Source organism: Pagrus major, chromosome 21, assembly GCF_040436345.1.
Source record: "Pagrus major chromosome 21, Pma_NU_1.0".
NCBI lineage: Eukaryota > Metazoa > Chordata > Actinopteri > Spariformes > Sparidae > Pagrus > Pagrus major.
This window is the reverse complement of record NC_133235.1, coordinates 14,958,521-14,975,618: the sequence shown is the minus strand read 5'-3', so window position 1 is coordinate 14,975,618 and position 17,098 is coordinate 14,958,521. Positions and strand designations below refer to the sequence as shown.

The following is a 17,098-nucleotide window of genomic DNA, read 5'->3' as shown; positions in this document are numbered from 1 at the left end:
GTTATGCAGCTCTAATTCAGACCTGAGGATAAACTATTATTATATTCCAGTTAGTAAAGGTATTCACTTGAGTTGAGTTACAAGTCATTCATGCAATATTTCATTGAACAACATCTTGATAAAAAGAAACCCAGACATCATGGTTTATAAGCCTATTAGCTTCACTAATCAAATGCTGTCAAACAGCCTTGAGGAAAGAATCCCATCATTAAAAATGACCCGAGCCAAGAACTAAACACACCTCGGAGAAAACAGCATTTGTTTTGCTAAAGGAAAGGAGTCTGATTTATGTATTATTCAAAGTGAGTATAAAGTGTCTTGGAAATGAAAGCCTCATGCAGATTGAGAGGTTTATCTTTACCCATTTCAGTCAGCAGCAGAAAGAAAAGGCTTTACTACATAACACCTTTAAGTCTTTGCCCTCAAAGACAGTCAAAACATCAGCCCTGGCAGTGTGAGAGCCATAGCAACAACAGTTGAGAGCCATTAACCATTTATGAAGATTTATTTGGCAGAAAAAGAAGAATAACAAATGCAACACGGTCAGAAGAGGTGAGGATACGTTTGGTTAAAGTGACCGTTTTTTACGACTTCAAAATCACACAAAAACAAAAGGATTGAAACAGTCTGAGCTAAGTGGCAGAGTCTGAAAGCCCTGCAGGCTATTCAACATGTTAATGGGAAGCCTGTCCAAAAACAGGGGAGTAAAACCCGAGGATTAGCAAAACAGATGAGGACCAACTTAAGAGATTTCTCCAGGGACAGAGATCAAGACAAAGACCTTAGATCCAGAATTACACACAGAACTACTGATTATCATTGATCTAAAGCCCAATAATCAATTAATCTCACTGGTTCTGTTGAATAATTTAAAGCCTATTCCCCCGAGTCACACCTTAGAAAGCTTCACAATAGGGAGTAATCCCATGCAAAAAGTCCAATAACTATGCCACTATTAAGCTCTCCCCTGACTGTTCAGGCTGCTCTTAAGCCACACCAGGTCCCCCTCTCTTACAGTAAAGAAGATTTATGGCTGCTCATGTGTTACGACCTTAATATGCAAAACCCCCTCGCTCCGACAAAGCAGCAGCGCTCCTGGTTTTACAGGAGGCTTACAGCTCACGCTGTCGTGATTTTACATTTTCATATTCGTCACAGCACATTATAACGATGGTAAATGATGCTGCGCACAAATCAGAAATCTGAAAGGTGTGACAGACGGAATAATGAAGTGATTACTCTTCCTTTAACATTTAATGTATTCAGTAATTCGACACATTTACACAATGACACATCTCTTATGGATTTAGGCTCCGTATCGAATATATTCATGTCTGTCTATCTGTCTATCTGTCCGTCACTTTATTTCCATATGAAATACTTCAACTCGTCTGTTTTGGACAGAGGTTTTTAAACTGAGAAAGGAGTTCATGGGGCTGCACACTACAGGCAAGGATATCAACAAAAACAATAGGAAATGAGTTATTGTAGTTGGGCTGCTGATTTGGCAACTCCCCAACACGGTCAGCAGTTGCAGCAGCAGCAGCAGTTGCTGCAACACGCAGCTCATGAAGGCAATTAAAGGTTCCCTATTGAGCTGTAGACCTTTAGGAGGTTTTTTTTCTATCAGTGGGTCTGGATTTTGTGTCAAAAATATCTCTGCTCTGAGGCATAAGTTAGTCAAATCTATACACACAGACATTATACACCTTTATAAATTGTGTGTGATTTACACTTTCCAAGGATATCATTAGTTCTGGGTCTGTCCCGGGGGTCTTCTTCCAGTTGATTATGCCCGGAAAACCTCCATAGGACGGCGTCCATGAGGCATTCTGATCAGATGCCTAAACCACCTCGGCTGGCTCCTTTCTACTCGAGGAGCAGCAGCTGCAGATGTCTGAGCTCCTCACCCTATCTCTGAGGTTGAGCGCAGCCACCCTACGGAGGAAACTCATTTCAGCCGCTTGTATCCACGGTCTCAATCTTTCGGTCGCCACCCAGAGCTCATGACCACAGGTGAGGATTGGAACATAAATCAACTGGTAAAGCGAAAAGTTCTACTTTCAGCTCAACTTCCTCTTAACCACGATGGTCTGCAACAATGCACGTCTTACTGCGAGGGCCGCAACAAACCACCTGTGGTTTTCACACATATTTTCCCTTCACTTGTGAACAAGTACCCAAGATACTTAGGGGAACAGCCACAACCCAGAGGGGGCAATCCTTTGTTTTCAGACAGAAAACAATGGCTGACTCTCAACCCGCCCCCGGTTTGTGCTGGAGGTCACAGATAGAGTAAGCCAACAGAAACACGTCATCTGCATAAAAGCAGAGACACAATTATGATCCCAAATCCCAAACCCGACTCTCTCCTCACCACGGCTGCGCCTTAAGATCCTTTCCATTAATATCACAGACAGGAACGGAGACTAGGGACAACTCTGGTGTTGTCCCGAAGCATTGTGGGAACTGCAGATCCAAGATTTTGTCTTTACTAATTAGTTCAGATTTAGATATTCCAAAAATACATTATGAATAACTTACAGTGTATAAAGCCGATAAAATTAGGCCATTAAATGCTGCCTACACTGCGAGATAAGAATTGTAATAATCTATATTGGTGAATTAATTTATAAAGTCATTTCTTGACTAATGATTGCCAAATTTCAGTTTCTTAAAACCTGATTATCTGCTGTTTTTCATCTTTCTTTGGAAGACACTATAATGTACATTTATCACTGTTTTTTCACTGCTTTACCACGAAAATTAAGAAAAAGATGAGCAGATTAATCAAGAAAATTCAAATTACATAAATATTTTTTTTTATTCTTCGGTACATCATGAAAAGAACATGCTGTTCTTTTAATTTTCAAATTTATTTTTACATAGTTATATTTTCATCTAAGCACTTCCTCCACTGCTGCATATGAGGTTTAAATCCGAAAATAAGGTAGCAGACTTTTAAAAAATGTCCCTCATTCTGTAACAAAATGAACCCTGGAATGTGAGCAAGCTGAACAGAATCTACATTTTGGACCTAAACTTCATATTGGATACATTTCAGAGATTTTAACTATATAGCTATATTTTGCAGAGTACAATATGGTATAAATGTAAGTAGAGCATACATCAACATTAGTGAGACTTGAAAGGCTCCAGATCTTTGAGAGCTGCATTGAAAGCTGACCAGAAAGTAAACCATCTAATTTCACACGGCTCTGCAGACAAGTAATAAAAAGCGATACTGGAAGTCTCTCACTGGGATTACTATGATTTGTGTGTCAGTGCTTTTAAAAATTGAAGACAAAATGTGAAGCAGTAATGCGCTGCCTTGGCTGATTGAAAAGAGCCCAGAAAGCCAGTGTTTGTCAGGCAAAGCAAACTGCAGCGTTATTATTTGTCTGAGAAACTCTCGAGGACTGGCGTCGCTCTGTTTGCGGAGATGAGAAGTTTGACAATTTTACAAGCAGAGTTTAATGCTGCTGCCAAGAGGTGATTGGTTCCCTTTTCACACAGCGTTGTACAAGTATAATCTGAAGTGACTAGTTCACATCCAATTTAGAGATGAACGTATAACAGAACATCCCTGACAGGATGCATTACAGCTGATGCAGCGTGGAGCATTATGGCTGCACTCATTCTTCTTTCTTAGGACACTGATAGGACATCCATCTTTGTTCTGCTCACACCAGTAAAAGCATTACTTGACATCACAGAGTGGGTGTTGTCTCAAATTATGCAGCAGGCTGCACGTCTTGCATTTTATGTTTTGGCCTGTTTTGCAGATTATTTGATTGTGATCCCACAGCGCAGCGAGCATAAAGAAACAAGTCTTTAAGCAGCCTGAAACATCAGAGAAAAGCTTGTTTAAGTCATGAGGTGTTAAGAGGATCTATGAGACATGTAGCAGAGCAAGTTATCTGTTCTGTCGGGAGACTTTGAATTCTGTACCTGCTGCAGTTAAAATGTCAAACAGCGGCGAGGGAAAAGAAGAAGAAGAGGAGGAGAAACTGAAACGGAGACTGGGAGGAGGAGAGCGAGGCCATCTGGAGATCTGATTAATGTGAACCACTCGTATTGCGGGAAATTCACATTACTGATCTGTTTGTTTTTCATTCTGTTGTATTACACTTTGCACTGCACACACCAGTTGACTTTAATTACATAAATGAGATGATTTATGTTATTCATTTGCATTTATGCTATTCTTTATACTTTCACATATTAGAAATGAAACAATGATTTTCATGATTTTAGTCTATACAATGTTAAGAGAACGTGAACAATTTTTAAATCAAAATTAAATCAGAATTTTTGGGCCAGGCCATTCAGGGCATTTTGTTACTGATTCCAAGCAACGGAGCACTATACTCGAATGCCCTTTATTAAGTACAGTGCATACTTTTGGGACAGTTAAATCCTTGGAGTGAAGACAACAACTTCCCATACTTTTTTAAAGAATGTAGTTCTGTGGGTAGGATGGAAGCAGACCAAGTAAAGCCTTGTAAATAAGAATATGACAATATTTAAAATGGTTTCAATTCTCCTTTTTGATACTTCAGTACTAGCTGGGTTTTTTGTTTCTCTCTCCTCTCCGACAGCAAGATGACACATGCACAGCTGTAGTGCCCACACAGTCCCACCTCCTCCAGAAATAATTTAACTTAGATGCTGTTGTTATTAACACACAGTACACAAGCTTTGTTATATTCATCTTTTCATAAAAGTCTGATTTTTTTTATGCCTCCAATGTTTCAATTTTTCCCTTTGGTATCGAAAATGGTATCGAAGTTAGAAATTCCAGTTTTGTGACGGACCATCTAACTTGAGAAATACAAAGACTAACGGTGAGCAAGGCCGTTAAAATTTGCACTAAATGTCAGTGCTACATGGTAAACAGTATCCGGTGTGCGTGGGCGTTGCAAAGACGCATGCATTTATATACCATCACCAGAGTCCAGCACAGACATAAAGATGGCCTCAAAGGAAAAACAAGACTTGATTCTGAAATAAAAAAAACAATTTCAGCTTCAGTCTTTTTCATCAGTGAGGCTGAGATGAGAGAGAGAGAGAGAATCATCAATACTTGTACTGAGACACACTCAATCTCAGATCCCTTGAAAGTGGTCATGGATGGAAGGTTAAGTGACTTAGATTATAAATTTGAAAACATCACGAGTTTTTGTTTTGTCAGCATTCAAAACAAGTTTTAAATCACACAGAGTATGTTGTTCAGTATTAAATGCAAGTTGCAGCTGACAGAGCCTGATTTTATGTCGCAGTACATCACAGTAAAATGTGTGCCTATGAACCATTTCACTGAATATAGATGATGCAAATTTCAGTATAAACAACAGCATCTATTTAGTTGTAAATTATTACTATTCTTGTTGTTTAAGCTTTTCTTAATAGCCTAGTTTATGTTCTAATGCATCTATTCAGTATTTCTTCTCCATCTAATAACTATTACTGTTTGCTGCTGCAGCCACATAATTTCCCAGTAGAGCCAAATAAAGTTTCATCATGTCTTTAAGGACAATATAGCCCTTTAAAGGGCAAACATTATTCTTGTAAAAGGCATAAATAGGCAAGAAACTATCTTTGTGACGATGGTGCAGAGACATACTCTTAATACACTCTGACACACCACGGAGCCTGGTGTTATGAGGCTATTTCATCTCTTTAGACTGTTATTTTTCTGAAGCCACAGAGGCATTTGATTTAATAAGGCTTATTAGATGGGCTTGGGTTGCTACATGACTAGCGAAGCAGGTGTGTGTTTGGGAGATTTCGCCCAGTGGAGCTTATTCAATCAGATGCTGCAAAGCAGAACAGAAAATGCATTTACTGCTTTTGTGGCTGCGGGCTAACCATCATGTCTACCTGCGATATTGTCCAGCTGGTAGAATAACCGTGATTTTGTTAGCTTCCACTGCATAGACGAGACTTGATTCAAATATGCTACAGAGCAGAGACAGCGTCATAAATGCGGGGATGACTAAAGGTATCGTCTTGTGTGACAAAATTGTCGGTGATATGAAGAAACCACTGGTCGATTTCCTAACACGGACCTTTTTTATTGAACAATTATTCATTCATTTCAGTGCACAGAAAAAACGATAAGACATAAAAATATGGGAAGAAAGTATGTAAAAATAATAAGCTATGTGGCCAACAGTATGTAGACTCAGTTGTACATTTTTTTTTAAATTTGTGGGCCATACTACATAGAAGTGTAGTCACAAGCAGGTAACCTCGATTTCACCTTGTAAACTTTTTTTTCGGCACTGATGACTATGCCATTGACTGGATTTGTAAAGATCAACAGATCATCGGCCTATGCCTGTACAACTGTCATTTATGTTTTCAAATTATTTTTTAAAAGACGGGTATTTTACTACAACAGCTTCACATTATGTTTGACGTAATGATGCTCTGCCAACCCAATCACTAGAGGGAATGTTAGCCTAGTACGTTTCTGCAAAACCACAAATGACTGAACGTTTCTTTATGTTGCAACTTCCCGTTTGTTTAGGTTGAATTTTCAACGCTGTGCTTATGCTCTGTTTAGGTTTAGGCACAAAAACCACTTGGTTAGGGTTAGGAAAATATTACAGTTTGGCTTGGTTGCCACACTCATGGATCGAGATGATCTGACTTCTGGTGGAAAATAGCCAGTGTGGCTCGCCACAAACACTGCTGGAAATGTCCACAGCTCTCCATAAAAAACAGCCAGTTTTGTCGCCATGAAACCTGGCAACATGGCTGTCTCCAGGTGTCCTCCGTCAAACTCCTCCGTTTGGCAGCCTTGGTGGCTTGTTATAACGCCCACCACCTTTCCCTCCACCTCATGATGTGAAAGGTGGTGGGCGTGAAGGTGTTTGTTACACATCACGTTTGTCAACCTTGGACGTATGTGGTTTGCAGAAATGTTAACTGCTAACGTAATATCCTGGCAACTGGGCTGTGTTTTCCTAAACCTCACCAAACTGCAACCGTACAAAATGAAGTTGTTTTGGTATGAGGATGTTTTGCTTATTTTCTTGGTGAAAGTCCTGTGACACAACAGTTTTTATAACTACTGACTGAGTGATTTCAAGCCGTTTTTTGTTATAAAATGTACAATTATAACACACAGAGCTGGGGAATAAAGATACCCTCTAACACAGATGAAAGATTAAAAGATTTTTGCCTTTTTGAAATTCCAAATGGAAACCCAACACTCCTCCTCCACTAATAGTTTTGCCACATCCTCAGAGTGTCATTACACCATTAGGACATAAATGCAAATGGACTTTAAGGAAGACTGCACTTCGCCTTCAGCTGACAATTTGCTTCTCTCCCTCCGACTAACGCCTAACGTCTCTCTCAGATGGGGTCATAAGAACACATAAAATGACAAGCCGTTGATCCCCTCCTCCTTTGAGAGCGAACACTGTGATGACTTCCTCATTCTTCCGAATTGACCGGTTTTGACCTGACGAACAGCCGCCCAGAACGCCAGCTTATTTGTGTTCCAGCGTTTCCAGTGGCTTCATTTAATAAGATAATTTCACAGCAATTACAAGCTTTCAACAGAAATGTAATGTCATTACACGCTTGCTCAGTGACAAATTCTTGGTTTGGATGGAGAGCAACACGCTCAGTGCTGATTTTTAGTGCGTGTACAGAGGGAATCACTGCTTCATGTCTAGAGAAACACAATGAATCCTCCCGCTGTCTTTTCTCTTTAAATGGCTCATCGTGATAAGCATGAAATTACAGTTCTGTGGTGATGCTGCAAACATTGTGTTTCAATCTCCTACATGAGCCAAGAGCAACAATCCCTCTATCTTTTTCTTCTTCTCGCCACATCCAATACGCAAAGCAATTACAGATACAGTCACGTACTGCACACCCTGTAAACAGAATCTGTGCACTGGTGGGGAGTCATTTGACATTGAAGCTCTCCATCACATCAGGACGCAGATTGCATCAACAAAAGTTCAACGTTCAAGCTCTCTGTCACATTCCTTTACTTTGTGTTACAATATTTCAGGGTCAGACAACAATTTTCAGCTGCTTCGTCTGGACTATCAGACACTTTAAACAAACAAAGTCAGGAAATCTTACAGAAGCTCGTTTCCGCCAGTTAAAGAAAAAAAAATTAGTTGTAAACTTAGCTTGATAAAAAAAATATTCCGATGGTAGGTCATAATTATGAGATAAAAAGTCAAAATTTATCTCATAATTTGGATTTTTTAACTCGTAATCATGCCCTTCTATCCCATAATTATGACTTTCTAACCCATAATTAAGACTTTTTATCTTAGAATTTCGGCTTTTATCTCATAATTATACATAATTGTGAAACTTAAACTGGGGGAAATGGCTTCCATTGTAATCTCAAGCGAAGTATTTTAAATCAGCAGGAAGTGATATGATTTCCACCTCAGCTCAACAACATTAGGTCTGTCTCAGTAATTTGAGTAATGTCTCAGTTAGTGTTCAGGGTACGGACTGAATACAACCATCATTTGTTTTCATTTTTACCAAAGAAACAACCTTGAGCTTAAAAAAACACAAAGCACATTTCTAATATACTACACAACAGAGTTTTAACTGCCAAGCATCGCATGCTGGGAAGTCTAAATGCTAAAATAATGATTGTCTTTAAAAACTTAATTTAGTTGTTTTTTTTACACTCAGTACATTAATTTGACTCATTATTTCACGTCAAACAAAACAACTCAACTCTGTCATGGTGCCGCTGTCACAAAGACAGCATTAGCAACATGGCTACCGCTAACAAGTGAGGTTAAAAGGGAACCAATCTATATATCTTTCTACAGCCATTACACTGTGTAATCAGTATTTACTTCAGAATGATAAGTTGAGGCAAACAAGTTCTCTATTGCCAGTTTAAGTAACAAAAGATCTGTATGATGTTTTAATAGTTGCTATGTTGCCATGCTTCCAGCACCATGTCCAGTATCCTTTCAGGATGTCCACTACCTGGTCTGCACAGGAGTAAAGAATTTCCACCTGTCCAATCAAATATTTTGAGCATCAGATACTGTCCTTAAAATACAGGAAGACTTTTAGAATACCAAAAGGTTTTGCTAGAGTGTTTATATACAAGTGAGCTTTTATTCCATAGGGATGTTGTCTGATTTAAACCAGGAAAATACTCCCTCATCCCAAGAAAATCCCTATGGGTGCATCCTCTTCTCCTCCAATTCATTCTCTATGGAGCACCTCCGGGCTTTTCTAACGTCTCAGGTCTGCGACACTTGATTCTTGTAAAGATCTGTTCACATTCACAAATATTGAACACAATCTCTGAGCTGTTGAACTGAACGGTGTTTTCATTTTCAGACCCAAAACTATTTTAGGATGAGTAAGCGCTGCTGACTGCCAGGGGCACTTATACTCATATGAAGTGGACAGCCGGAGATTATGAAGCATGATTACACAGCCATGACATTCACGCTAATAAAAACAGATTAAAATAAAATTCACCACATATTTGGCGAGTGGAGCATCTGCTATTAGGTTCATCTACGATTAGAGTGACTCACCCCTGATGATGAATTGCAGATGAAATATCCATTTTTGGTTCTTTCGTCAGACTGTTACTCAACCCCTGAAGCACTAGCGAGCCCTTTGAGGATAATTTGTGTTTGTGTCACTTTTCCGACGTCCGGTTTGTTCTGGTCCAGCCTGAAAACTAATTTCCTCAGAGTATTATTGCTCAAATTATATTTGATTCAAATTTGGTCACAGTCCCTCCATTTCATCCACATTTAATGTACCTGAGTTAAGAGTTTCCATATAACAGCTGTTTAACATCACGCTCTGAATGAACTCATTTGACATCATCACCTTCATTGCAAAAAAAAACCCTTAAAAACACCTTACAGATTTTGCTGCCACTTTCATGTCTTCTTATTTCCGACATCTCAACAGGAGTTCATTCAGAGACAGATGTGACACCATAAAATATTGTACGTAACAACTGGTAATCTAATTTCATGCTGGAATGCGTCTGAGAATGATAGAGTAATGTAAACTGGAGTACACAGAGGTACATGAGCCATGTCTAAATGGCACCTGTGTTCTCCTCAAGTTAAAGGTCACATGTGGAGTTTTTAACATCGAGTCACTCCTTCAAGTTAAGTTTTGACAAGCAGATATTGTTTGTATCTTGTGCTCAACTGTGCATCACAATGTTTGACCATTAACACATTGATTCCTTATAAAGGTAATGACAGACATAAAATGCTGAAGAGTCTGTAGGGTAGGAAAAGACCACATGAATGGGTACTCACAGGAATGAAAACAAAAAATTGCCCTCACTTACTCACACTATCAGAAACAGGACGTCATGACTGTGAAAACACACACCCACACAAACCCACGTACACACACATGCTACGGAGGAGCAGCTGGCTGGGAAGCAGAGAGCCGGGTCACGCAGGCCCAGGTGGCAGCGCTGTAAAGTGACACTGTGATTTAAGTCCTGTGTCGTCGTGAGGCCCGTTATCTACCGCCGGTAACAGGGCCACGCCGATACGGTCCGACAGCCAACGACTGCAGCTCAGGAGGTAGCACTGATGACGGATAGGTTCGGCCTGTGCAACTTCCAGCCGCAGTGCGCAATTACATGAATCATGTGTTTAAGCGGCTGCCAAATGCATTTACATCCAAGGCTGTGGTCAGACTTTGTTTTGGCTCCTGTAAGATGTTGCTTTGAAAATATCCTGCCTGTTTCTTTTAGATTATTTCTTTGCTTTTTGTTTGTACGGTTCATTGAAGAGGAGATGGATGGATGGGCTGAAATGGGAGGACGGCAAGCTTCGAATGTCCTCGTCCGCATTTGAACCCTGGAAGTCACTGTGATGTTGTGCCTTAAACAGCTGAGTCATCACGATACACCTATGAAAATACATAAACATGGACGTTTTTCCTGACAGCAGACAAACACAACTTTCACCCACAGAATCCTGAGTATATACTGATGTTGAGTCTCTGACACATTATTGTTATTAAGAGGACCCTCTCAAATCTTATTCCATGTTGCACACTAATAATGTATAGTGTGTACTGTATACAAATGTTCATAGTGTTCTTGTTGGCGGACAACAATTGCACAACAATTTTATCCTGGTTGAGCTGAGTCCTGTGTTGTATATTGACAAATACATCACCTTGTGGCCTTGTAAAGAAATCCAGATTGTATAACAAGCCTTTATCACAGAAAACATATTGACATGTTACAGTACATATTTTTAAACTATAAAATGAATACGGGCTGAATTACATTTTGTTGCTTCAGCTTCAGGGTCCTAGGGTTCATGCTAGCTCATTGTTGCACTGTTACTGGGACACTTAAATAGCACAGAGCATTGTTATAAGTAATCACAAAGCTTGTCCTCATATGAAAAATGAAACAGGTCTATTAGTATATAACGATTTTTATCTCTTTTCCGGTATAAAAAACAAAATGCTCACAATCTGCTACAAATTAGTGAGCAGTTTGGCATTGAGACACAGCTAGTGGCTGTTTAACATTTCCTTCATTGTCTTGAACAGCTCTTAATAGTCTAATTTTGCCTTTCATCTGGTCATTGAATTGACTCAGTCTGGACCTCAGGCTAGGTCTTCATTTCAACCCAGAGTCTCCATAAAGGGTAATTCCACCAGATTTACACATTGAAGTGTGTTTACAGGTCTTGGGGAGTACGATTACATATCTGAGACAAAGTATAAAGCCTTTTGTGGAAGTTACATTACTGGAGGCAATTAATCAGATTTTATGCAGCTTCCTCTGGAGCCACAAAAGGCTTGACACTACTTTTTCACATAGTCAGAAGTACTCCCCAAGACCTGTAAACACACTTTAATGAGTACAATTGGTGGAGTTACCCTTTAAATAAAATGTCCCCACCTCCGTCCAGAAATGGCCGCGCTTCCTGGCAGACCGCTTTTAAACAGACTGCTTTTAAATTACTGGAGAGACGGTTACTCGGTCGACTGCCGAGTCATTCAGTCAGCGCTTCACTGCGCCTGATCAGCAAGTCGAAGCTGAGGCGGTGCATCTCCTAGGCTGCTCGAGGCAATCTGGATAATTAGAGTTGTGTTCGATCACTGCTCCATCTCCACCAAGCTGATGATTATCCCCTGCACTATGCAGCAAGCACTGACAGTAAACCAGTGAGCACACACACACAAATGACAGGGTAAAGCCAGACAAGCTGCTCCAGTAAGAGTGTTTCAAGAGTGTAATGTTGTTGTTGACTTTGAGATATCAATAAGTGTATTTTTCACGGATAAGCTGAGAAAATAAAATGTATATTTTAAGATTTTTCAAAGTGTTATATCGCTGTGGATTTCATGGTTTAAAAGCTGTTACCATGGACACATTTATTAACTGTTAATACGGGAATACGTGCAGCCAAGTGCCGGACAAACACAATGATGGACAGGCAGGCAAACAGACATACAGACAAACCTCTCAGTGCTCATCACATATGCATTAGATGCGGTTCATTGTTCACACCTCGACTTTGGTCCCAGTTACCAATCAGTAATGATTGAAGCACCGCATCACACCCAGGAGCATTATGTCCTGTAATGAGATTCTTCTCCCCGAGCATACCTCCCTAATCCCACGTCTCTATCTGTTCTTTGCGGGCCTTTGGAACAGCTGAGCCCGGCTGAACATGGACACTCTACATGAAATTCGTTGTTAACCCTGCCATCCTGAATAAGAGCGAGACAATGGAGCTGAAATGGAATGGATGCTGCGCCTATTACGGAACATGTTAATCCTCTTAAGAAGTTAAGAGAGGTCTTGATGACATGTGGGAGAGGCAGGAGTGTACAGCTCTGTGGAAATGAGCAGAGGCTAGTCTGAAAAATGAGGTTCATCCTGAACAATAGCGAGCCTGGAGCCTGGTTCTCATAGTCATTAACCTGCAATTCTCTTTGGGGAATTGATAGAGCAAGGAATTGTTCGGTTGGTCTGTCTTTAAATAACAGAGAGCATTTTTAGCATATGTTGTTGACAAATGTCTCTGACAAACATTCCAACTTTCCAGGTTATCCTTCAAGCTACCGAGCGATCTCCAGCTTGAATAATTTTACCGTTTCTGCAAATTCAAAATGCACCAAGATGCTGTCAAAGAAGTTGTGAGACTGGATGCAACTGGGGTGTTTAGAAAGACTGCCAGCATCATGCTACCTCATTAACCAGACTTTCCCCAGACCGGCATTTGGCCGATGTCTGTAACCCAGGCAGCGCACGCTTCTGAGGCTCCTCATAAAAGCTTCTCTTTAGAGAATGGCCTCCAGTGCCGTGTAGAGCCTCTTCAGAGGGAAACTTAAGTAACTCACTTTGATAACGCCTCATGAAAGGGAGGATTTGAGACGAGGAAAGCACAGAGCATTGAGCGGACCATCAGCGTCGATAATGTCGATATTATAGCGGCAAGGAGAAAAGTGAATGTCAAAGTGCTGAGTGGTGAAATTATCAGAGAGGAAAAACTGGAGGTCCGCTGTGAAATGTAGTGATGCTGTTGCAAACAAATGAAGAAGACTGCGGTCTGACTCACCTGTCCTTCCCCGTCTCCTTCTTGAAGACCATGTCACAGTAGTTCATCCGGTCCTCTGTGGTGACGTAGATACGTGCATGAGGGTAGTTCTCCGCCGCCTGTCGCAGCATGTTGTACACGATGCCCTTCCCATCCTTCCTCATGTTTCGTAGCGGCCCCCACACGACGTAGACGGTGTCGTTGCCCTGGCCGAAGAAGTACTGGGGCTTCTGCAGCAGCAGGGGGACGCTGGTGTGCGAGACGACTCTCAGCGTGGTCCGCTGGCCCACGTCACGTTCAAAGCCCCGCGTGGGCGCATTGTTCATCCGCCAGATGCAGGGAGAGCGGTCGATCTGCGGGCCGGCAGCCTGGCCCAACATCTGTCCAGAGCTGGACACGATGCTGCAGAGCTCACAGTGCAGCTTGAGAGGCTGGAGGAGAGGAAGACAGTCAGAAACAACAATTAGTCAGGATTATAATTATTAATTAAAAGTCTGAGTTATGTCTCGCAATGCCAGGGAGAGTCTCAAGTTAAGTCTAAAACTGGCAGAGACAGGTCCAACTCAAGTTTTAAGTTATAGTCAAGAGTCCAAATCAAGTCTCAGGGCAACTCAGACAGGACCAACTCAAGTCTTTGATCCAAGTCAATCAGGACAAGTCCAAGTAAAGCCTCAGGTCAAAGTCAACAAAGACAAGTTCAAATCAAGTCTCAAGTTAAAGTCAATCAAGACAAGTTCAAGTAAAGTCCCAAGGCAACTATCCATGGTGACTAAGGCAGGAATCAGGTTCACAGACGAGGTTAAGTTTTATGACCAGTCACGTTCGCTGACTTCCTTCCTCATTCTCTGACGAATCATCTGGTGTTTACACAGAAATTATAGCGACCAAGTGAAAGCACAACTCAACAAAATATACAACACTGTCACCTTTAGACATTTTGATGCAGAAATGTTACATACTATATGTTTAATTTAACTTGATTCAGATCAATACTGAATGTCAACCTCTGAGTTTATTTTTCTTCTTCAGCATCTCAGGCTGTTTCATCTTATGATTTTATAGTTTGTGATTTACTTTATATGCGTACAATAATAACATTAAAGTGAGGTTTTGGCAAGGGGCCTTGTGTGATCGGAACATAAAATAAAATGCATTTGGTAATTATTTATAAAAACAATTCATCAAGGTTTTACGGCCCATAATTTTCATTTCTTTCCTAAGATTAACGTCACTGAGCCCAGGACCAACATTGATTAAGTTAATTGAATGCGGGAACTCAGAGGTTACACCGGAGTCTAAATGTGACAATGCAGATTAAAGAAGCTGGGGAGTTGCATCATTTATCTTACTATATATTTTTTTATACATCTTATTATACTTTACTGGAGCGAGGGGATTTGTAATGATTTGTAATGTAATCTTCAATAATAGCTCTTAGCCGCGCTTTGCCAAAAGAGGAGGAAAGCCCTCTCTGAATCCGAAATGGGAGATTTAACTAATTGAAGCTAATATGCTTGGTTTGTTTTGATGAGATTAAGCTTACTTAAGTGAATGAATGCAAGAGAAAGTTAGAAAAGAAAAACCATTGTATCATGACTAAGCCCTGTTTGATCATTTGCTTAATGGAGAATAACTGTATTGTCATTGGTTTGCATACAAATTGCATTTGTGCTGCTTTCTGGGCGACTGTTTAGGCGGCAAACATGAAACTCTCTCTTGCATGTTCAGCATCTAATCAACAAACGAGAGATTTAGTGTGCAAACAGAATCCCACAAGTAAATTCTATTATGGCTACTTAGCTTACCGCCACTCATATGACTCACTGTAGTGCATACACAGCATCAACTGCTTGGAAAGGAAATAAAAACAGAGTTGGTTTTATTTCTTCAGAGACATAGTTATTCCATGAATTTCTCCAACAGAGCTACCTTCTATTGCTTTTTCTCTCATGTATGGAGTCAGCCATCTGTTGAGAAATGATCTCTGGACCTGAGCTGGTAGCTCTCCATTTACTGGCTGGTTGAGACACACATCACCGTAGCCTTGAGCTGTCAGCAGCTCGTCCATCATCGCTCGCTCCCCTCAGTCCAGCTCATAACTCCATCACGCCTTTCAGCACACACAGATTGGTTGAACTCTGTGGGGAACACTAGCTGGCTAAATGCATGTGAGACACATGGGTTTGTAACTGTTAACCTACCAGCGAAGAGCCCCTAAGCAAGGCATGACAAACACAGGAAGGTTGTACTTGAACAAAGTTCTTGAGGAGAGAAATTTCAGGCATTAATTAAGATTATTTTAAAAATAAAAACAACAAAAAATGTAATTGCAGTGCACATTACAAGCTTAAAAAAAACACTAATCACATTAACATGCACTGAGGAAGTGTATAACACCTCGTCCGACAACTAAAAACCCTACTGGACCATTTTCATTTACGATACAAGACTGGAATCTAGCTCTTAACAAATCTCTGAACATTACGTCCTGAAAATCAATAAAATGTTATGGCCTCTTCATCCTCTCAGCTGTGATTTATGTTTCACTTTAACGGTCATGATGTGTCAGTGTAGCATCCTGTAATCGCAAACAGAGTGCACTTTTATAATCCCAATAATTTTGGCACTCTGTCGTAAGTACAAAATCTACTCAAAGCCTCAGATTTTAATGCATGAGTGTGTTAAAAATAAAGTGGGTTATTTACAAAAGCAGGCTTAATGCCGGGCACATGGTCATTATTGAATTATAGCACTGGGATGTGAACTTAACCTTGACATTCATTAAAATGCTCTAAACACGATTAATTAAGAAGCAATGATTATTACATTAACGTGCCAAGTCCCAGTGTAAGGAGCCTCCCTGGCACTTTAAAATTCATTGATTAGCTGTAGATGTCTGCATGGGAGAAACTGATTAATTCCAAATGCTCGTCTTGGGGCACGCACATTATACTTAAGAAGAAAATACAGTTTATGTCTGAAACCGAATCTCGGAAAACAAATTGAAAAATAACTTTAAATAAATACGCTGCAGTACATACTTAGTTTCTAGCCATGCTAGTGGCGTGGCTCTAGGTACTGCCTGTTGGTCGGTTCATCACTTTAGCCCAGACTGAAGCATTATCTCTAGTGCAATCATCGGTTCAATTTCCCTTTTGTTCAGTACTTTGGTATTTGACCAAATGCCTTGAAAACTATTGACAGAGTGCTGCGAGGATGATGATGATGATGATGATGTATTTTTGTAGGCTAATCCGGAAGTTAGTTTTACCCTGGTACGTGTGACAAGAACTTTTCCCAAAGCTGTTAGCATGGCTGTAGCTCTTCTTGTGTCACTGTTTTAACTATTACAGCATTTTGAAGCAGGAGCTGGTTGACTCATTCTTATGGTCAAACTTTGCAAGTTTTATACCGTGGTCTGAGTGAATACTAGATTCTGACTGGCTGGAAGGTGTGAATTAACTTTTGACTCCTCAAGTAGTTCCAGTGAAAACTGCGATTGTTTACACCCAGTCACAGACACA

General features: G+C 40.4%; 1 protein-coding gene across 2 annotated transcripts in view; it reads right to left on the bottom strand.

The window, feature by feature from the left end:
- The window catches only part of st6galnac3 (ST6 (alpha-N-acetyl-neuraminyl-2,3-beta-galactosyl-1,3)-N-acetylgalactosaminide alpha-2,6-sialyltransferase 3), a 41,294-nt gene extending 27,325 nt beyond the window's left edge, over positions 1-13,969 (bottom strand). The window contains exon 1 of one of the 2 annotated variants that reach the window (XM_073491858.1): positions 13,596-13,969. In XM_073491858.1, coding sequence (XP_073347959.1) covers positions 13,596-13,954 — 359 coding nt within the window. In that variant the 5' untranslated portion in view covers positions 13,955-13,969. The remainder of the gene's footprint in view (positions 1-13,595) is intronic. The other variant, XM_073491857.1, reaches the window with a different exon arrangement.
- Positions 13,970-17,098: the final 3,129 nt, after the last annotated feature.